This window comes from Acomys russatus, chromosome 26 (genome assembly GCF_903995435.1).
Source record: "Acomys russatus chromosome 26, mAcoRus1.1, whole genome shotgun sequence".
NCBI lineage: Eukaryota > Metazoa > Chordata > Mammalia > Rodentia > Muridae > Acomys > Acomys russatus.
Genome location: NC_067162.1, coordinates 29867604 through 29889636, shown reverse-complemented (window position 1 = coordinate 29889636; position 22033 = coordinate 29867604). Strand labels below are relative to the sequence as shown.

The window sequence follows — 22033 nt, the reverse complement described above, 5'->3', positions numbered from 1 at the left end:
CTGAGGACCTGCATTTGACCTCCAGGACCCACACGGGAGAGAATGAACCTCTACATGTATGCTGTGGCACATGCATGTAGTACGCGCACACACACACTGAATCAAGTTAGGAACCTCTCTATGCCAGGCGGTGGCTGCATACACCTTTAATCCTAGTACTCAGAAGGCAGAGGCAGGTGGACCTCTGTGAGTTCAAGGACAGCCTGGCCTATACAGTGAGTTCTAGGACAGCTAGGGCTACACAGAGAAACCCTGTCTGGGAAAAAAAAAAAAAAAAAAAAAAAAAGATAAAAAAATTTCTCCACCGTTATGAAGGTATTTTGATCCCTCCTGCTGGGACCTGAAGGAATCCTTTTCTTCAAACTTGTGTGGGCTCTTCAATGGTTCCATTAAGCCACTTAGTGGGTTAATGGTTTATTTTGTACAGGGAAGGTCTGCAATGCTCATTAGGTAGGTCCACCTCCTACGAAGCCACTTAAGGGCAGTATGAAGTTTGTTAAGTGTGGAAGCTGGTGCTAAGGGAGGCCATGAAAAGGAAGACAGGAACAACAGTGACTTAGAGGGTAGCCAGGGTCCCCTTCAGAGTGCCTAGGCATGGCAGTGCACCACGCCAAATTGGCTGCCGTTTCACTAAGGTCAGGACCTTCTGCTGACAGTCTCTCTGCTGTCAGCCGGAAGTCCTGCTTGTGGAAGATACAAGCGTGTTCTCTCTCTCTCTCTCTCTCTCTCTCTCTCTCTCTCTCTCTCTCTCTCTCTCTCACACACACACACACACACACACACACACTGACAACTATGGCTGGCCAACGACCTCTCAGAAGGATCTCCTCAAAGGGAATCCTTTCCACGTCCTATTTTCTCTTCTCAGTAGCTCTCTTGTGGTTGGATGACAGGAGCTGGGAAGCATGTCATCTTTTGGAAGAGCTACTTCATAACCTAAGCAGGAAAACACACTGGTGTGCCATTTAACCTCATGACTCTGAGGCATGAGTCTGGTGTCACATGACTAACCTGTGCAGTCCAGGCATTTGAAAACAGAGTGTATTATAAACATCCTGGACTGAACAGGTGCTGGCAGACGGCATGCCCATGCCCATTAAGATACCCTATACATCAGCAAGTTGTTTATATTTCCACAATGGGGCTAAAGAATCAACTTGTTCCTGGTAGTGTTAAGACCAAACCCTAAATACCAGAGAATTTTCCATTTTTCAATCCTCAGGTCACACTGTCTGGAATAAAAGTAAAGAAACACAACACACACACACCAGACTAAAGTCACTGGATCCTATCCTGTAGTTAGGCTCCATTCTCAGAACCTTTTAAACAAGATTTGGGTCAAGGCCTCTACAGGATCTTTATCAGCACTTTCTTCCCCTCTCAGCACACTCCCCTAAGTCTGGGACACTTTCTTCTTAGGCCCTCAGCAGAGAGCAACAAAAGCTCTTCCAACCATACCAGCTCAGTCCTACTTTTCAACCCACCTTTAGAGAAATATGCATAGCTTTAGTTTCTACACTGTGGTCTTTGAACCAAAGAAGTCTACACACTCACTTAAAAGTTTCCTGAACACCTCACAATAGCACATGTTAATTAACTTCAGACAGACTGGATCAGCCAGATACGAAACTATAGTTGTCATTTATGGTTACCTTAAGTCTCTGATTGAAAGCATCAAACAGTAGTTTGATCCCGTCCTGAGTCAGGTTAAGGATGAGGTCATGGCTTAGAGGAGACTACAAAACAAAAATAAAACATAGTTTGAGCAACTGATTTATTCACCAGCATCTGCTAAAAAACCTTACAACAAAAATGCAACACAGGGAATATTTAAGACAGTCCCAGCCGGGCGTGGTGGCGCACGCCTTTAATCCCAGCAGTTGGGAGGCAGAGGTAGGTGGATCGCTGTGAGTTTGAGGCCAGCCTGGTCTACATAGCGAGTCCAGGACAGCCAAGGCTATACAGAGAAACCCTGTCTCAAAAAACAAAAAAACAAAACAAAAGACAGTCCCCTTCTCCCAACTGAGAAAGTCTGGAATCTTAAAAACAAAGGAACAAAACTGCTGCATGAATGCAGAATCTCTTCCTTCTGCCTGCAACTCCTGCTTCATTATTTATTTATTATTTGGTTTTTGACACAGGGTTTCTCAGTGTAGCCTTGGCTGTCCTGGACTCACTTTGTAGACCAGGTTGGCCTTGAACTTGCTGAGATTTGTGGGTCTCTGCTTCCCTGAGTGCTGGGAGGCTCAAAAAAGCCTTTCCCTTTCAGACTTTAGTATAAATACATGCGAGGAATGGACAGAATTAACTGAGTAAACAGGTCATTTTCTTGGGCCCCGGGGTGACTATCTATCTTCATAGTTTACTGCCATTAAACTAGGAAGTCTATTAGTAGTAGTACATGTCATGTGAAAAGCCTCAGGATCCAAACTTGGCAAAGTACTGGCTATGCATGTCAGCTGAACCCACGTCTGCAGGCAGGCTCTTGGTGCTATGCATACCAATCACATATTTTATTTAGAATATTTTGGGTCAAATTCTTGGAATAAAAAAATACCTTGTGATCTTGTCCTACAAAAGATAGAATTCTCCCTCCTTCTTCTCCCTCATTCCATACTATATATGCTTCTTTCTGAAAAGTCCAAGTCTAAGATCTAAGGAGTTACACTCCACAGCTGCCCCTCAGTGCTGTGGGGAGCGGCTGCACACAGCTGCGGGCAGAGACCTCAAGACCTAAGATCTCCTAAAAGTGTCATGATTCTGGTTCCTACTGAGGAGTAGGTCACCTCTTTCTTCCAAGGCTGTTCTGAGGACAAAGATGGTAGGTCAGAAAGCATCAAGAACAGCTGTCTGCCTCCTCTTCCTGCTTCTAACCCAGTGCAAACAGTTCAAAGATAGTTTAAAGACCAAAGAATTGACACAGATTGCTACAAGTTGAAGGAAAAAACAAACAAACACCACTATCTCAAACTCCCATGGGGCACAAAGCTATTCAAAAGGCTTAAAGGTTTTAACTAAAGTAAATAGTGAGTAACAGAGGCATGGTTTTAAGAGACAAGGACAAATTAGAAAGCCAGATGCCACCCTGGAAGGCCTTATAGGGAAATTCCTCCCCAAAGGCCTGTTGGAATTAGTTCAAACTATTTTAGTCCCTCACTGACTCTAACACCCTGCAGACCCAGGTGGCACCATCAATGCTCTGCCCTCTAAAAAAGATGGCTTCTGCTTGATATGCACGCTTTAAGTTCCTCTGTGTGATCTGCACAGATAAGGCATTTCTATGGTAGGTAGCATACTTGCTTAGTATACTGGAGGTCCCAGGTTTCACCTCCAGCACTACCAAAGAGGAGAAAGAACAGTGAAAAGAGGAGAAAGAGGCGGGTGTGGTGGTGACACCTTTAATCCCAGCACTAGAGGTAAAGGCAGGTAGATTGCTGTGAGTTCTAGGCCAGCCTGGTCTACAAAGTGAGTCCAGGACAGCCAAGGCCACAGAGAAACCCTGTGTTGAAAAACAAAAGGAAAAGAGGACAGAATGAAAAAAAAATTTTTTTCCCTTGGAACTTTTAATAGGAGCAAAATGTTTTCTGAACTTGGAAGCAAAGAGGAAATATATTATAGGAAAAAAGGTAAGAAGACGAGAACAGACTCACATTTAGAAACCACCACAAAGATGGTATGGTGCCACACACCTATGATCACAGCACTTGGGAAGCTGACACAGTAAGATTACAAGCTAGAGGCCAGTCTGGAGTACACAGTAAGATACTGTCTAAAAGACAGCACTACACTGGAGTGCCAACACCATCTTTAGGTCCTTGTCAAACGCTGCTCAAAGCTGAGATGGTGGCATACAACCTCAGTCCCAGCAATGGGGAGGCAGAAGCAGAAAGACAGCGGCTTGAGTCTGAGGACAGCTGTCTATGAAGCAAGTTACAGGCCAGCCAGGGCTATACAGTGAAACCCTGTCTCAAAGATTGTTATAATAATATATGAATTTGACAGACTAGTTATCAGCTTTTCACAAGCTACACAACTTAAGAAACAGGAAGAATGTAGATCTAGACTCAAAAATCCACATATTTTTGGTTGAGCATAGTATCATGTCTTTAATCCCAGCACTTGGGAGGTAGGGACAGGAAGCTCGGGTGTTCAAGCCCAGCCCTGGCTACACAAAACCTGGTTTTAAAATTCCAAAGCCATAGCCAGGCGTGGTGGTGCACGCCTTTAATCCCAGCACTCGGGAGGCAGAGGCAGGTGGATCGCTGTGAGTTCGAGGCCAGCCTGGTCTACAAAGTAAGTCCAGGATGGCCAAGGCTACACAGAGAAACCCTATCTCAAAAAACCAAAAAAAAAAAAAAAAATCCAAAGCCACTCATGTCTAAATATTGGTAAAATTAAGAGCCTTGATGCTGGAGTTCAGATCCCAACACCCACATGGCAGCTTAAACCATCTGTATGTAACTCCAGTTTCACGCGATCTATACCTTCTGGCCTCTGCAGGTGCTGGGGCACTGTGTGCATAGTGTACACACACACACACACACACCACTCATACAATTAAAAAAAAACTTTTAAAAAAGAAGATACTGAGCAGTGGTGGCGCACGCCTTTGATCCCAGCACTGGGGAGGTAGAGGCAGGCAGATCTCTTGTTGAGTTCAAGACCAGCCTGGTCTACAAAGTGAGTCCAGGACAGCCAAGGCGACACAGAGAAACCCTGTCTTGAAAAAACAAAAACAAAACAAACAAAAAGATACCGGCCATTCAATCTTCAGAGCGACAATCTTACAGCTCCAGGCTTGCAAGCAAGCCCACCTCCTGTCATTAGGTTAGGGATGATTGACAGCCAAGAGCCATCTCTTTTAGACATGAGAACCCACTGTCATCATGGCTCCAGGAGCCCCTCTACCTTCTGCCAAGTTCTGTATTTTGTGGCAGGCCACTTGAATGTCTAAGCACTGCTTGGAGACTAAGCATCCTCAGATTCTTCAGAGGACCCAAGGGCTAGGTACTTCAGAAGCCCGTCATCTCTGGTAGAGGTAAGGGGCTTGATTCAGCAGCTGCTCTAAGCCAAACCAGAAGCTTACCAGAAATCTTACCCACTTATAACCTAATCTGCTTTGAGGGTTGAAACTCATTAAAATCCAGCCAGTATTCAAAGAGTCTCAGCGAAGCCACAGGGACAGCCTTCGGCTTTTGTAGGCTCCAAACTGCTCTCAAAGTTTTGCGACATAAAGGCTATTTTACAAAGCTACATATGTTGTAATGTCACAGAACTGCAGGGTTCAGAGCTCAGTGGAGAAAAGATGGTTGGAGAAGAACAGAGGGGTGAGCTGGCCCTGCTTCCTTTCAACTCATATGCTCTGCTAGCTAGAGATTTTTCCTGCAACAACTCTGGACAAAAGACAACCAACAAAGCAAAAAAGACACTTAAGCACAAAAGAAGGCGACAAGCACTTTAAAACAAAACAAAACAGGTGTAGTTTTTACTGCTCTTCTATTTACACCTGGCAGCACTACATTATCAAGAGCAAAGTTTCCCAAACAAGAAGACATACCTGAGACTTGCTCTCCTGTGGGAACACAGCAGCTCCTCCCAGCGTGCCTCACTAACCAAGGCGTTTACTCCAGTAAACAAGCCAGCCACCACTCACCTGCTCACTGTAGAGAACCTGGACGTTTTTGATGATGCGACAGTGCTTCTGAAGAATGGCTACTGCCTGAGCCAGAGGCATCCCTGAAATAAAGGAAGGACACCGTGTGGTTACTTGTCTATCTGCTTACTGACTCCTGCACAGTGCTAAGCATTGATCTCTGAAGCCAGCACACAGGGCGGAGTCCCTGAAGTCAGTAAGAATAAAGGCAAAAGCAAACTCCAAGGGACGGGCCACTCGAGGGGAGAAAGTGAACACAGAAAAAGCTTCCTAGAGATAGGGCAGCCAAACTGATCCTAAGCAATCGAAGAGCTCAAAGACAAAGTCAGCAGGAGCCAAGAGAAGGCTGGGAAAAGCAGACTTTACCACTCTAGTCCTGACTCTGTGTTAGCTTCCTATGACCCAGCACAGGTCCCTTCTCTTCCTCTCTGGCATCTGTCTCCGTATCTCAAATGAGAATGTATTAAGACTTGTGACTTACAAAGAGTCAAGGCTTAAACCCACTGGGCATGGTGGCACATGCCTGTACATCTCTGTTCTCCCAAGGTAATATATAGGCAGGAGGATCGCGAATTTGAGGCAAGTCTCAAAAGCAAATGAAAGAGTAAAGTCACAGATTGACCAAAATCAATCTATTTTTACAAAGAATTTCATTTGATTTCTACTTAATAGACCACAAATATCTCTTTAACACAAGTGTTGAAGGCAAGGCTCATTACGAGCAGGTTTAGATTTGCTTCCAGTTTAAAGTGATCCAAACCGACACCTCTAACATTCTAGGGATTCACCATGATACAAAGTTTGTTTTGGGGGTCCACTAACATTAAACAGGAAGAGACAAATTCTGGAGAATCTAAAAACTCTGTTTCATGAATGCAAAGACAGCATGAACTATTTTCTGCTCTGACTACCCAGCTCCCTGCTCAGAGCTAGCCATCTATTTATCTAGTGGCTTTAGAATGAATGCTTATTCTGTGGGGCTAAAGGATTATAGAGTAAGTGACAAAAGAAAGGAAAAAGGGGCTAAAATATGATGCCAGGCCCACCAGGAAGACCACAGGCAGATGAGGGACTCTAGATTGAAAAAATGAGTTAATGCAGAACAAGCCTTCAGATGAAGAGTTAGAAGTTGTGGTCCACATCACTTAAACAATTCTATTTCATTCTCATTTGAGGAGCTTATGCTGAGTTTTAAGAAAGGTGAAAGCAACCAATCAGAAGGCCACATGTAATTTTATACGTGGACATGTGCACATGCACACACGTGGAAGCCAAAGGACAGTCTCAGGCCCATTCTGCAGCAGCTGCTCACCATGGTTTTTGAGACAGCATCTCTCACTGGCCTAGAGCACCCCAGTAGGCTAGGGTGGCTGGCTGGCCAGCAAGCCCCAGGGATACACCTCACCACCTTTCCAGTGCTGAGATTTCAAGTCCACGCTACCACACTGAGTCTTTTTTATTTATTTTTGAGCCAGGATTTCTCTGTGTAGCCCTGGCTGTCCTGGTCTGTATGTATGTAAACCTATGTAGACCAGGTCTGCCTCTGCCTCTCAAGTGCTGGGATTACAGCAGTGTGCTACTATCTCCAGGCTATTTTTTGTTTTTGTTTAATTTATTTCTAATGTGAATTCTGGGGACTGAACTCAGAACCTCATGTTTGCTGGACATGCAACTTACTAAGCTGAACCCCGAGTCCTGAATTATAATCAATAAAAACCACTTTCAGCCTTCTATAGCTTAGGGCCTAATACACAGTAGACAGAGCTGCTGAGAATATGAGCAGTCTGAGTATTATCATTCAGTTCGCCGTTCCTGCAATGGGAGAGCATGTGCGCTACACACACCCATGAGAACGACCCGCTAGAGCATGCGGGACTTTCCTGCTGTTCCTCCAGCTGTCTTAGTCTCTCTGGGTATGTTTGACAAAAGGTATTTCTTCTGGATTCTGGGTCTCTCTTATTACTTCCAACATCCAGTCAGTATATCGTAAACCAAAATCTCTAAACTTTCTTTTCCCCTGCCTCTCTGAACCCAGTTTATAAACTGTACTTCCTAATGGAAGCCCACAACAGACTTTACCATCTGCCCCACAAGCTCAGAGCCTTTAAAGTGTCCCAGACAGCTAAAACAAAACAGAATTAGGACTCCAGAGAAAAACAACTTTTTTTGAGAGAGGGTCTCACTGTATCCCTAGCTGGCCTGGAACTCAGAGATACATCTGCATCCTGGGATTAAAGGGGTGTGGGGGGGGGTGTGGGGGCGCACCACCATGTCTGGCTATTGTTTTGCCAGTACACCATGCTCCAGTTATTAATCCAAATTGACTATGTTTTCCTGCATACATAACCTGTTTGTCTTCTTTGGGTTAATACTAACCCTTCTCTGGGACTCTAGGTTTGGTCAAGTCCCTTCTCTCTTTAGAACATCCTACACATCTATTATAATAAACCAACTATTTCTGTACACCTGCTGTATCACTAACCTAAGTTCTTCAGGGGATAGGATAATTTCCCATTCAATTTCCAGTGTTTATGAGCAGAGACCACAGACATACATATTATCCTGGATACAGCAAGCCATTGTATCTGTACAACACAACAATGCTGGAGATCGCTTTCTCAAGTAGCCCTTTAAATCTGCCTTTAGGATTCTAAAGATGAAATTCAAAAGCAAATTCAAGCCAAGCACAGTGACTCAGACCTGTAATCCCGGCACTCAGGATGCTAAGGCTGGAGGATTTCTCAGAGTTCCAGACTAGTATGGACAAGATTCTGTCTCAAAAAACTAAAAACAGGTCAAGACACATGCTGCTACTCCAATAGATTCTATAAGTCTTATTGAAACCATTATTTCAATTTCAACAACTTTATTCCACAATGGTCAAAGGATCTGTGGTTTTCTCAGAGATTCTGCTTAGGTTTTCCTGTCCATTGTTGGCATTTTCCTAATCTCCCAACACTATACAAAGGCCAGGAAGGCAGCCAAGAGGCTGCATGCTGTTCTCCATTATAATGAGAGGCAATGGTACATCTGCATTGCACAGACTACAATAAGAAACCTGGGGCAGGGCCTGGCGTGGTGGCGCACGCCTTTAATCCCAGCACTCGGGAGGCAGAGGCAGGTGGATTGCTGTGAGTTCGAGGCCAGCCTGGTCTACAAAGTAAGTCCAGGATGGCCAAGGCTACACAGAGAAACCCTGTCTCGAAAAACCAAAAAAAAAAAAAAAAGAAACCCGGGGCAGCCCAGGACACCCTTCTTTGGGTTGCTATGTGTCTCTTTACCTAGCTCTATAAGGTAAACTTAGCTTGCAAACGAAGAGAACCTTACAGTGTTGTGGTGACAAGGCAATCGCTGCCCAGTTCTAACATACTTTTAAAGCAGATTAATCTTCCATACTTATTTATCTCCACCTAACAGCCACAAATGCACTTTGGATGGTTAGGATTAGGAGAGAGGGGAAAATTGATTTACAGTAGCACCTCTACCCTCATGACGAGTGCTGGGATTAAAGATGAAGTCTAGGAAACCAGCTGCTTGGGACATGCCTTTAATCCTAGGATTTGAGGCAGGCAAATCGGAGTTCAAGGCCAGCCTGGTCTACACAGGGAGTTCCAGGCCATCTGAACTTTTGAGACCAAGCCTTAAAAGACAAAACAAACCCAAAAAAGCTTATATAAACTCATGAGTGATTGGTTTCTAGAGGATTATAAAAGTCTGTTAGGATGCTACACTTTAAATTTGAAGGTTAGAGTCCTGAGAAACAGATTAAGGCAAAATACTAGGGAACATCTGCCTCCTGCTTGTTACAGTGACAACTAAGCCAGTCACTGTGAAACACACCTGAAATGGTATATAGACTTGGGGACAATAGCAGAGTCCCATGCCATTCCTCCCCACACAGAACGTCCCTAGCACAGTAGCCATGTGACCACTCTCAGCAAAATGCAGTCCGTTCATTACTCAAAATGAAAAGAATAGTAGAAGTAAGGGGCCCAAGGTTGCTGGTCCAGGGTGATCCAAGATCGGCTAGCTAGTGTGGAAATCAAAATCCAGAGGCTGGAGAGATGGTTTCAAGTTTAGGAACAGTTGCTGCTCTTCCACAGGGCCTGAGTTTCATTGCCGGCACCTGCTGCTCACAACTGTCTTTAACTGCAGCTCCAGAGGATCCTATACCCTCTCTATTCTGCAGTCACCCATGCAGGCAGGTGCAAACAAACAAATCTAGAGGCGGGAATGGTGGCCCACGCCTTTAATGCCAGCACCTGGGAGACCGAGGCAGGTGGATTTCTATGAGTTCAAAGCCAGGCTGGCTTACAAAGTGAGTCCAGGACAGCCAATGCTGCACAGAGAAACCCTGTCTCAAAAAATAAAAAAAATCTTGAAAAGTACTCCATAATGATCTAAGAAACAATCCAAACCCAACCTAGAGTTAAACACCTTTATCCCACATGATCTAGAGCAATGAGATCTTGTATGTCTTTCCTTTCGTATTCATCAACAAATATGGCTTTACCTTTTTTACCATAAAAGATGAAAAGGTAGACTTTAAGTGTAGTGATGTGAGGATGGAAATAGAGAAATGTGGAGGACAGGGTAGGGGCAAGTAAGAACAAAGGAGTGTCAGATATGTATGCAAATGTCACAGTGAAGCCCATTTCTTTGTGTGTTAACCAAAAACTAAAATAATAAAGCACACACAACCCTTGCATGCTACAGAGGAGTGTTCTGTGAAAAGGATTTAAAAAAAAAAAAAGATTCATTTATTTATTATTTATAAAGTATTCTGTATGTGAACCAGAAGAGGGCACCAGATCTCATTATAGAAGGTTATGAGCCACCATGTGGTAGCTGGGAATTGAACTCAGGACCTTTGGAAGAACAGGCAGTGCTCTTAACCTCTGAGCCATCTCTCCAGCTTCCATGAAGAGGATCTTTATGCTTCTTTCAATCAAACTATTTAAACTTTGCTTTGTTCACTTACTGTATCTTATCAACTTTCTGAATCACCATAATTAAAAATCTTATTTTTAAGAATCAGTGGTTCAGTACCTCATTGTGTAATTCCTAAACTAAGCCTTCAGTTATAAAGAATTATAGTCTTGGGCTGGAGAGATGGCTCAGTGGTTAAGAGCACAGGCTGTTCTAGAGGTCCTGAGTTCAAATCCCAGCAACCATAGCAGCTCACAACCATCTGTAATGGAATTTGATTCCTTCTTTTGGTGTGCATCAAAACACAGCACTCATATGAACATAATAAGTAATTCTTAAAAAAAAAAAAAAAAAAAAAAGAATTATAGTCTTTTGCTGGGTGGGGTGGTGAACTCTAGAGGCAGGTGGATTTCTGTGACCAGCGTGAATTCAAGGATAGCCAGGCTTAGGTAGAGATACTGTCTCAAACAAACAAACAGTGGAGTCCTGGGTGTGTCACCCCACCAGCCCTGGATTCACATCCTCTAAAACTTGCAGATTTTAGGGCTGGTAAAATGACAGTGAGCAAGGGTGTGTGTTGGCAAACCTGGGGAGAATCAACTCCTGTGTGTTCTCTTTTGACCCACTCACACACTTAGTGTGTATGGGTGTTTTGCCTGCAATGCACCGCATGTGCATAATGTGCATGCAGAACCTGTGGATCCTTCAAAGGAGCAGCCAATGCTCTTAACCACTGAACTTCTCTCCTAAATAAATTTAAAGAAAAAAACATTTTTTTTTTTTCCGAGACAGGGTTTCTCTGTGTAGCCTTGGCTGTCCTAGACTTGCTTCGTAGACCAGGCTGGCCTCAAACTCACAGTGATCCACCCGCCTCTGCCTCCTGAGTGCTGGGATAAAAGGTGTGTGCCACCACGCCCAGCTTCTGGAAATTTCTTTACCCCAGGCGATCTCCTATATTCACTAGGTCAAACAAGGAGATCCACACTCTGAATGTACCATCTGTAGTCTGTAGTCTGTGGTTCTTAACCAGTCTTGGGAGGTCCAGGTTAGGTAGGAGTTGTCCAGGGGTGGGGGAAGATGTTAGTCAGAAGTCAAACATCATTGGCTTTCAACCAATCTCTTGGTGCATCACAAGAGATTGAATGGAACATTTCATCATAGCAGATTAAATTTTGAGACCTCTATAGGGAACAAGCAGTCTAAGTTCTGAGAGAAGAGAGCCAAGACCCCTAGAAAACTGGCTTCTACAATGGGCAGGAGGCAGGCAGCCACTGAGTCCCAGTAAGGTGATTCCAATATACACTGTCTCTAGACGGAGACAACATCATCTGCATTGACAGTCTTCCACATTCAAGGATAAGCCATAATCAAATGGAGCAGCTGGCTCAGTCCAGGAGCTGACACCAGAGGCTCAGGCCCACACAGACAAGCAGGAGGAACACCTTTCCCACCCCTTTTCCTTAGTGCTGGCATAAAGTAAACACACTGGAGTTTACTGAATGCAAAGATTCTTGTTTACATAAAATTGAACAAACTAAATTGTCTACAAAGCCCATCTGTAATTTCCACTTCACTTAATTTCAACCTTTAACTCTGGTCTCTAGTATTACGACATCACACATTAAGTCTACATTTCAAAAGAGAAGAAAACAAGTCAGAAGTTCCTTTAACAAAAGCAAGCTCAATTTCCCCACCATCTGATTATGAGATATGAGCTTAGGTTTTCCCTTCCGAAAAGGGGAACCCTCACTAAAACTAAAGGAAGGCAGATCTGAGACCAGAGGGTTGATGAGGGGTGCTACCCATTTCTTAACTATTGCACAGTCTGCTAAATAGGCATAACTAGTATTGACCCCCAGACTTCAGGGAGGGGTTGTAGAGGTAAATTCTAAAGATCAGGGCCTTCCCACCAAGCATTTGCAGTGTACCGGGTATTAAGATTACTAGTACCCCAGCTCCTATGAAGGACCCTGCTGAGACCCTAGGCGAGAACGTCGCTGATCCTATGACAGATGGGAGGAGCGGGCATCTAACGCCCGGAGCCGAAAGACCAGATAGAAGATACGAAAAGGCGAAGAAGCGCGGGCGCAGGGGTATCTGGGGCAGAAACTAGAAGCGGAAAGGGCCAGAGAAGCGGGGGTCAGCGAAGAGTGTCTCGAAAGGATCCCACACTGACCCAAAGTGAATTCCCATTGCTCGTTCCCCAGAGAGCGTTCAGGCACCACCTCCAGGTCCAGCATTGGTTCGGTTCGCTGGGCCGGGCGGCCTCCCTGCCGCAGCGCAGACAGGACCCGGCCTGAGGAGACCACGCAGTTGCTGACTCGCCGCTCTCGCCAGCCCGCGGACGTCCGGCTCTCCGCTCCGTTCAGGGCGGCGACCGCAGCACGAACACAACAACACAACACAGTTCACCTCCCTTCACCTCCCGGGCAGCAGCCGCGGAAGGAGCGGCTGAAGCAGCAACACAGGCAGCCGGAGCAACTGCAGCAAAAGCGGCGTGCCCGGCCGTAAAGCGTGGCAAAGGCGGAGCTCAAATGTAGGGGGCGGAGCTTGAGGCGGAGTCGCGCACGCGCAAGCCCTAGATCGGAGGCCAGACCAGGGAAGGGTGGCCCAATAACGTAGGAACAACCGCTGCTCTAGAAGCACATTCTGGCGCTACAACCTGAAGAGCAACCCATCCATACATGCCTACACAAGGAAAGGCACAACGAGCACAACACATCCCACAAAAATAAAGTTGTCTGCTTTCTACACACCTGTCCCCCTAATGTGCACTAGGACCAAAAGGGACAGGAAGGACACATCTAGAGACTAACGGCGTGCGGGGTGGGGGTGGGGGGTGGCAGGGGCGCACCATCATCTAGCTTGTCACTGTACTGACGCTGGCTGCAACTGCCTATAGTTGTGCAGAAATGTACTCTCCGCTGACCTAGTTGTCTCTGAGCAGGGTCCACTTCAGAGTTGGGGATGTGTGTGTGTGGGTAAGGTCTAGGGCAAGGGGCTTGAGTAGCCGGTAAAAGGATCCGGGTCAGGTCTCATATCCACAAAGCTCAACTTAGAAACAACGCTAAGGACAGGCTGCTTCCAGCAGCTCCGCTTTGCTGTTTTATAATGCTTTATGGTCTTGGCTAGCCCTTTAGGCATTCTGTGCCTTAGTTTCCCGTGGGTGCCCAAGGTTCTTTGATCCTAGGCAGTAGAACTTAACCTCCACTACTGTTTCCTTCTCTTGTCTTTGATGTTGGGGCCAAGACCTTGTTTGTTCCTTCGAGTCAGGGTTTCTGTGTAATAGCCCTAGCTATCCTGGAACTCACGAGATCAGCTTGCCTCTGCCTCCCTAAGGCTAGTATTTAGCAGGGAGGGACGGACTAAATGCTCAAACCGGCTACAAGGGAGCACAACAGTGGAGGCTTCATCAAAATTTGATGTCATTGCTACGGGCATGAAACAAAACAAAACAAAAATAGTAGGGTGTCTTGGAGAAGCATCTCCGCATGCCAGAACAACAACTGGGTCACTGGAATGTCCAGTGGGGAAGTAGCCGAATAAACACTGACGTGTGTGGTTAATTATGTGTAGAGGCTGGGTGTGTTGATTTGTGCCTGCCTGAAATTACAGCAGTTGGGAGTCTGAGGCAGTCAAGAAGTTCAAGGTCATGCTGGGCTACAAAATGAATTCAAGGTTAACTAGAGATGTAGGAAAACTTGTCTCAAAAAGAAAACAAACAAACAAACAAAAAAAGGTGACCCTCCCCAACTAACTTTCTAAATAGAACTCTAATTAAAACTGGGGGTGGGGTAGGGTGGGGGGAGCCTGGTGGTGGTGGCACAAGCCTTTAATCCTAGCACTCAGGAGGCAGAGGCAGGCAAATCTTGAGGCCAGCCTGGTCTACAGTGTGAGTTCCAGTACAGCCAGGGCTACACAGAGAAACCCTGTCTCAAAACAAACAAACAAACAACAACAACAACAACAAAAGTAGGAATGGTTATGCTAACAACAAACAAACAAAACCAAGGCGGAAGAGGAAAGGGTGTGCAGGGCTGAATTGGAATGCAACAGGCTAGGTCGGGTCTTAGGAGAAGCAAGACAAAGACAAAAGCCCCAGGCTTCTAAATACAAAATGAAATGATTATTTTGGGTTTTGTCCCCCTCCCCTCCCCAAACACGGGTTTCTCTGTGTAGCCTTGGCTATCCTGGACTTGCTTTACAGACCAGGATGGCCTCAAACTCACAGCAATCCACCTGCCTCTGCCTCCTTGAGTGCTGGGATTAAAGGCATAGACTACCACATGCAACATGTTGAAATTATTATTATTATTATTATTACTATTATTATTATTATTATTATTATTATTATTATTACTATTACTAATGTCCATTGGTGGTTTGTCTGCATGTATGTCTGTGTGAGAGCGTCCATTCCCCAGGAACTGGAGTTACATTTTTTAGCTGCCATGTGGGTGCTAGGAACTGAACCTGGGTCCTGTGGAAGAGCAGCCAGTGCTCTTAACCACTGAGCCATCTCTCCAGCCCCATGAAATGATTAAGTTTGAATAAACCATAAAACCAATAGAATACTGAAGCAACTCCCAGGAAATCCCAGTTGAGGTAGTGTGTAGTGATTCCTATGAACAAAGGATGTTATTTTTGCATATTTAAATGTGACACACTCAAGTTTTGTCATAAGTGAAGCTTTGAATAGCAGGAAAGCTCTTGGCAGAAGTGAATTCCAGGCTACACAGTGTGAGGTCCAAGAAGTCCAAAGTCAGTTGTAGGAAATCTAAGGCAATCCAAGGCTACTTTGAGTCCCTGTCTCAAAACAAAAACCTAAAACAAAGAAATAAACCCAACAAATATAATGCTCAAGGTACATCAGGGAAATAGCTCAACTCCAGAGAATGCCTACACAATTTAAAAGTGTTAAAAAATATATGTAGGGCTCGAGAGATGGCTCATAAGTTAAGAGCACTGGCTGCTCTTCCAAAAGTCCTGAGTTCAATTCCCAGCAACCACATGGTGGCTCATAACCCTCTATAATGAGATCTGGCGCCCTCTTCTGCTGTGTAGGTGTACATGCAGGCAGAGTACTGTATACATAATAAATAAATCTTAAAAAAAAAAAATAGTTGCATGGTGTGGTAGCCCACACCTTTAATCCCAGCACTCGGGAGGCAGAGGCAGGCGGATTGCTGTGAGTTCGAGGCCTATCTGATCTACAAAGTGAGGCAGGCCAGCCAGGGATACATGGAGAAACCCTGTCTCAAAATATAACAAAACAAAAAACCATGTAGTTAATGAAGAGTGTGTCCAGCCGGGCGTGGTGGTACACGCCTTTAATCCCAGCACTCGGGAGGCAGAGGCAGGCAGATCGCTGTGAGTTCGAGGCCAGCTTGGTCTACAAAGTGAGTCCAGGATGGCCAAGGCTACACAGAGAAACCCTGTCTTGAAACCACCCCCCAAAAGAAGAGTGTGTCCAAGAAGACAATCCTGGTATCCTACAAATTAGATTCAGAAGGTAGCCCCAGAGAACAGCAGCTAATTAATAATAAAGCTCATGGACTGGTAAATCACATTTCTACTATTTACCATAGCTTTGTCTCTTGGGCAGATGGCTTCATTTCTCTAAGCCTGTTTTCTGTCTGTAAAACCACCATCTCCCCCTCACAGATCTGTAAGTGGGTCTGCACTTTTGTGTCTGGCTTATATGAAAAGACTTTGAATATAAGTTAAAAATTACATGACTGGAACCAGCAAGAGTGACAGACTGCACGGGCTCCCAGGCACCTCCCTACCACTTGCAACTCCAGCTCCAGATGTGATGACCTCTGGCCTTCTCAGGCACAAGTGACACTTAAACACACATGTGAAATATGTCAGCTCAGGCAGAAGGCTGAATAGTCATTTAGGAAAGGGGATGGAGGAGCTGACATTCATTCTGGTAAAAACCATGTGATAACTTGAAAAGCAAGATACCAAGCAGCTTGAAAGACAAAGGAGTCTTCTCAAATGGGCTTTCCAATGATACTCCAGTTATGGACCAAGAGCAGTTACTTTCTTTCTTTCTTTTTTTTTTTTTAAGATAGGGTTTCTCTGTGTAGCCCTGTCTATCTTGGAACTCTTTGTAGAACAGGCTGGCCTCGAACTCAGAGATCCGCCTGCCTCTGTCCAAGTTGGCGCACTCCTTTAATCCCAGCACTTGGACAGAGGCAGTCTGATCTCTGTGAGTTTGAAGCCAGCCTGGTCTACAGAGTGAGTCTAGGACAGCCAGGGATACAGAGAAACTCTGTCTCGAAAAAAAACCAAACCAACCAACCAAACTCACGTGTCCCACCCCCCCACCAAAAAAAAAAGAAAAAGAAAAAGAAAAAAAGGTGAGTGTTGCAGCTGTGACAAGTGCTGTTAACTGTGGTAACTCCATTTTGATATCAGATGAATTTTGTCTTGCTAAGTAAAATGCCAAGAACTCTAAGGAGGAACTTAGGGAAAACAATTCCGGGAAGAAAAACTCAAGGATAAGGGCTCTTTGAAAGGGTGTCTGACCTTGGTATTTTTGCTAATCGAATATTTTGGCTTAGTTTACAGCTGCAGGAAGGGAACCTTGGGGGCTTTCCAGCCAGGATGTGGTTTTCTTGCTTAAATATGGACCCTGAGAAAGGCTTGAGTTCTCAATGCACAGGTATGGTCAGCAGCCACCTGGAAGAGACTTTCGGTTGGCGCCCCTACAACCGTGTGAACGGCTTGGTTCAATAAACACAGAAGATGCAAGTCAGCTCCAGGTGTTCGCAATTCCTCTTGTAACAGCCCTGGCTGCTGGGAACTCAGGGATCCGCCTGCCTCTGCCTCCCAAGTGCTGGGATTAAAGGCATGTGCCACCACACCCGGTTCACAATGGACTGTTTTTTGGAGACAGGATTTCTCTCTGTTATCGTGGCCATCCGGACTCGATTTGTAGACCAGGCTGACCTGGAACTCACAGTGATCTGCCTGCTTCTGCCTCCCGAGTGCTGGGAGTAAAGGCGTGCACCACCACCTGTGGCTACAATGGCCTGTTTTTTTTTTTTTTAAAGATTTTATTTATTTATTATTTATACAGTACTCTGCCCCCATGTATACCTGCAGGCCAGAAGAGGGCACCAGATCTCAGATGGTTATGAGCCACCATGTGGTTGCTGGGAATTGAACTCAGGACCTTTGGAAGAACAGACAGTGCTCTTAACCTCTGAGCCATCTCTCCAGCCCCAATGGGCTGTTTTTAACAGATAAAACTGGTACAAAATTTCAAAATTACAGTTCTTGTACTTTCTCCCTTTATTAATATAACACTCATGGTCTGATAAATTCCAAGCCTACCACTTACCATAGCCTTTTATCTTAAGCAAATGGTTTCATTTCTCCAAGCCTGTTTTCTGTCTGTAAAACAACCATATCTACCTCACAGACCAGCTAGTGGGTTTGCACGTTTATCCAAGTCTTCATACCCACCCGGCTACTGCATCTAAAAGGTTACCCTATGATTAAAGACAACACATTTCTGTTTCTGGCCTTGACCTTTTTTAAAGACAGGGTTTCTCTGTGTAGCCTTGGCACTTTGTAGAGCAGGCTGTCCTCAAAATCACAGAGATCTGCCCCCTCCTCCCCCAACCCCTTGCGGTTCTGCCCAGGCCTTGACCTTTTCAACGAAGAAAATTTCTTGAGAACTCATCCCACAAACTTTCCATTCTTTCGCTGACTTCCTGTCCTCTCCGAAGTAGCAGGCCCAAGTGTCTCCCACATGGGTGACAAGACTAACCCAGAGCTGCTTGTCTCACCACAGCCTCTGCAGTCCCCTCCAAAGCTGTATCTGATATTCTTTTTAGCTTCCTATGTATAAAGGTTGCTACTGCTTTGGGTCAATTTTCAGGACAGACTAGGTTCCTTCAGGGCAGAGATAATATCTATTTAGGGCACTCAATTTATATTATTTCCTCTAAATTATCCTAAATGATTAAAGTTTTTTTTCTTTTTCTTTTTTTTTTTAAAGACAGGGTGTCTGTGTAGCCCTGCCTATCCTAGACTGGCTTTGTAGATCAAGCTGGCCTTGAACTCAAGAGATCTGCCTGCTTCTGCTTCCTCCCAAGTACCGAGACTAAAGGCATGCACCATCACGCCTGGCTAATATACTTTTTAAATTTTTATTTTATTTTTAAAGATTTATTTATTTATTATGTATACAGCATTCTACCTGCAGGCCAGAAGAGATGGTTGTGAACCACCATGTGGTTGCTGGGAATTGAACTCATGACCTTTGGAAGAGCAGTCAGTGCTCTTAACCTCTGAGCCACCTCTCCAGCCCCAATATACTTTTTTTAAAATTAAAGTTTATTTACTGTAAGTACCTTGTTTATCCGTATATATGTGTACTATGTGCATGCCTAGTGCTCATGGAATTCAGAAAAGGGTGTTGTATCCCCTGCAGCTGGAGTTAGGGATAGTAACTGAGACACTATAAGGATGCTGGGAACCAAACCTTGGGCCCCTGCAAAAGCAGAAAGTGCTTTTAACTGCTGAATTATCTCTCTCCAGCCTGATTTTTTGTTTTTGTTTTTGTTTTTTTTCAAGATAGAGACAGGGTTTCTCTGTGTAGCATTGGCTGTCCTGGATTTACTTTGTAGACCAGGCTGTCCTCGAACTCAGAGATTCACCTGCCTCTGCCTCCAGGTGTGTGCCACCAGGCATCAGTGCATACATTTTTTTTTTTTTTTGGTTTTTTGAGACAAGGTCTCTCTGTGTTAGCCTTGGCTGTCCTGGACTCACTTTGTAGACCAGGCTGGCCTCAAACTCACAGCCTCACAGCGACCCACCTGCCTCTGCCTCCCGAGTGCTGGGATTACAGGTGTGCGCCACCACGCCCGGCCAGCCTGATATACTTTAATAATTTAAAAATTTAAAATTAGTATAGCTTCAACATTTTTCTTTTTTCTTTTTTTTTTTTTTTTTTTTTTTTTGGTTTTTCGAGACAAGGTTTCTCTGTGTAGCCTTGGCTGTCCTGGACTCACTTTGTAGACCAGGCTGGCCTCGAACTCACAGCGATCCGCCTGCCTCTGCCTCCCGAGTGCTGGGATTAAAGGCGTGCGCCACCATGCCCGGCTTCAACATTTTTCATTGAATTATTTCCATTTTATAATTTATTACCTACTTATACTCTTGATATTGATGGCAGCAATCTAAGTAACTTAAAATTTCTGGGCAGCGACACAGAGAAACCCTGTCTTGAAAAGCCAAAAAAAAAAAAAAAAAAAAAACCAAAATTTATGGGCAGCTACATTAAAGATTGCCATTTTAATATATAGTGTTAGGTCCAAAGGGACCTCCTCAAAATGGCAGTACTTGTGACACTGTCTGAAACAGAAGGGTTGTTATTGGATAAACCACTTTATCCTGTCCCAAAGTTCTACTACCTCAGGCAAGGGCCATGTAGTTCTACAGCTCAAAGCCCCCACCCCATATAATGTATATTATTTCTAAAACTAGTCTGAAAGATGATACTAATTTGGATATATTTATTTTTATTTTTTTTGTCCAGAGGTCACTGTTTTATGGTCATGCCTCCAAATATGGATAAACCCATGAGATTGTTGGGGGTGGGGGGAAAGGAGCTGCTGAAGATCTGATCTCACTCTGTAGTATAAATCCATGGTGATCCTTCTCTCTCAGCTTCCTAAGAACTGGATTACAGATGGACCAGTTTTTGCTTCTGTCTTAAGATTTTATTTATGTCTACAGATATTGTCTACATGTATGTACAGCCAGAAAGGGGCACTGATTGCTGGGTACTGAGGGGATTCTGAGCTGACTACTCTAGATGCTGGGAATCAAGTTACTGTTCACTATTAAAACAGCATAACCTTTAGCAACAGCTCTTAACCTCAGAGGCATGATGACCTTGAGTTCCTCATCCTCCTGCTCCCACTTCCCATGTTCTCGCTCAGCTCATCATATACAGGGAAATTATTGTACATTGTGATTTAAAGGGCCTTTTTGGAATTAGAAGATATGGCCACTAGATGGCACTGTTGTTGCTGTCCTAAAAAAAAAAAAGCATCAAAGAATTGAACCTAGAACAGAAATGATCAATAAACAGTCAACACTGTTTTCACTACACAGAACTTTAATGCGGAACTAAATTAAACATACAAATGTACATTAAAGCTAATGGCAAAGCAATCTGGTAGCTTAAGGCAAGTTTTAATGAAAAGGAATTTAGAAAAAATGATGCAAAGATGTAATTTTAAATATAGATTATGAAAAAATATGAAATTGCATCAATAACTTAAAGTAGTTTTCAAAGCCTGCACGACCGGAGAAAAGAGGTTTATGATCTTAACGCCAGCATTAAGACAGACAGAAGCAGTGCAGAGCTAATAAGGAACACTCAGTATTTACAGAAGGATGGCAACAACATTAACACCATGTGATCTTGTTTACCGCTGGACTGAAAGCTCTTGGCTAGAAGCAACAGAAAAGATGTACCACCAACATGTTACTTTAAAAAATAAAGGGTCATTTTAAGAAGGTAATTCCGCCAGAGGAATTAGGGCACTGAGAGTGTAAACATGTGAGCTGTACAACACCAAATACCAACCAATCCATTCATAGTACTTAGTTACACAAGGTCAGCATGGGTTTTGTAACACATTATTGTTTATAATAATTCAAACACAATCCTTACCATGCATGACTTCAAATATATAACAAATATTTTTATTTTGAGATACAGGGTATTTGTATATGAATTATAAGACCTATATACAATGAAAGACACACCTCCACAATCAAGTATCTTTATATGCTTTTTAAATGCAATGACCGTATTCAGACTTTTCTGAATTGACCATGTCAGTTTTTAAAATTCTCTAAAATAATGCCATTTTATGATAAAATACATTTTTGCAAAAATTCAGAAATGTAGTAACATTTAATGAATGACCATGAAAAGTATCTGTAAGCATGTGCCAATAACTTAGCACTTTTTTTCCAGTTTTATATTTAAAAAAATTGCAATTTGACACTAAGCCTATTTAAAAAATATTGTTACACTGATTCATCTCAAAAGGCGCTATTTATAGTCCTTTTGTAAAATACCACCATATATAACTGTCAATGTTTTGCCCAGAATTAATGGAAGAAAATGTATCTTCTGTACAGATGAACATTTTCTAAGACTAATAATTTTCACCACCCAAGTTTGTTTCTACAAAAGCATGCAATACAAAATACAAATGAAAGCAGCTATCTTAAACATGATTTTAATACCATTTACCTCTGTAGCTGACTCATCACTGCCTCCAGTTTAATATGCTGTTACACACAAGAAGTTCCAGTATCCCTTTTCTGACTGATTTAAAACAAAAACAAAAAGAATCCCTGAATAAAACAGAAGCCAGCCTGTGACTTCTTCAGGCATTTCTGTAGAAT

The 22033-nt window shown here is 43.9% G+C and overlaps 1 protein-coding gene across 2 annotated transcripts in view; it reads right to left on the bottom strand.

The window, feature by feature from the left end:
* Phaf1 (phagosome assembly factor 1) overlaps positions 1-13089 on the bottom strand; it is a 28933-nt gene extending 15844 nt beyond the window's left edge. The window contains exons 1-3 of one of the 2 annotated variants that reach the window (XM_051168621.1): positions 12808-13089; positions 5654-5736; positions 1653-1736 (exon numbers count right to left, since the gene is read on the bottom strand). In XM_051168621.1, coding sequence (XP_051024578.1) covers positions 1653-1736; positions 5654-5734 — 165 coding nt within the window. In that variant the 5' untranslated portion in view covers positions 5735-5736; positions 12808-13089. Of the gene's footprint in view, positions 1-1652; positions 1737-5653; positions 5737-12758 lie in introns of both variants that reach the window. The other variant, XM_051168620.1, reaches the window with a different exon arrangement.
* Positions 13090-22033: the final 8944 nt, after the last annotated feature.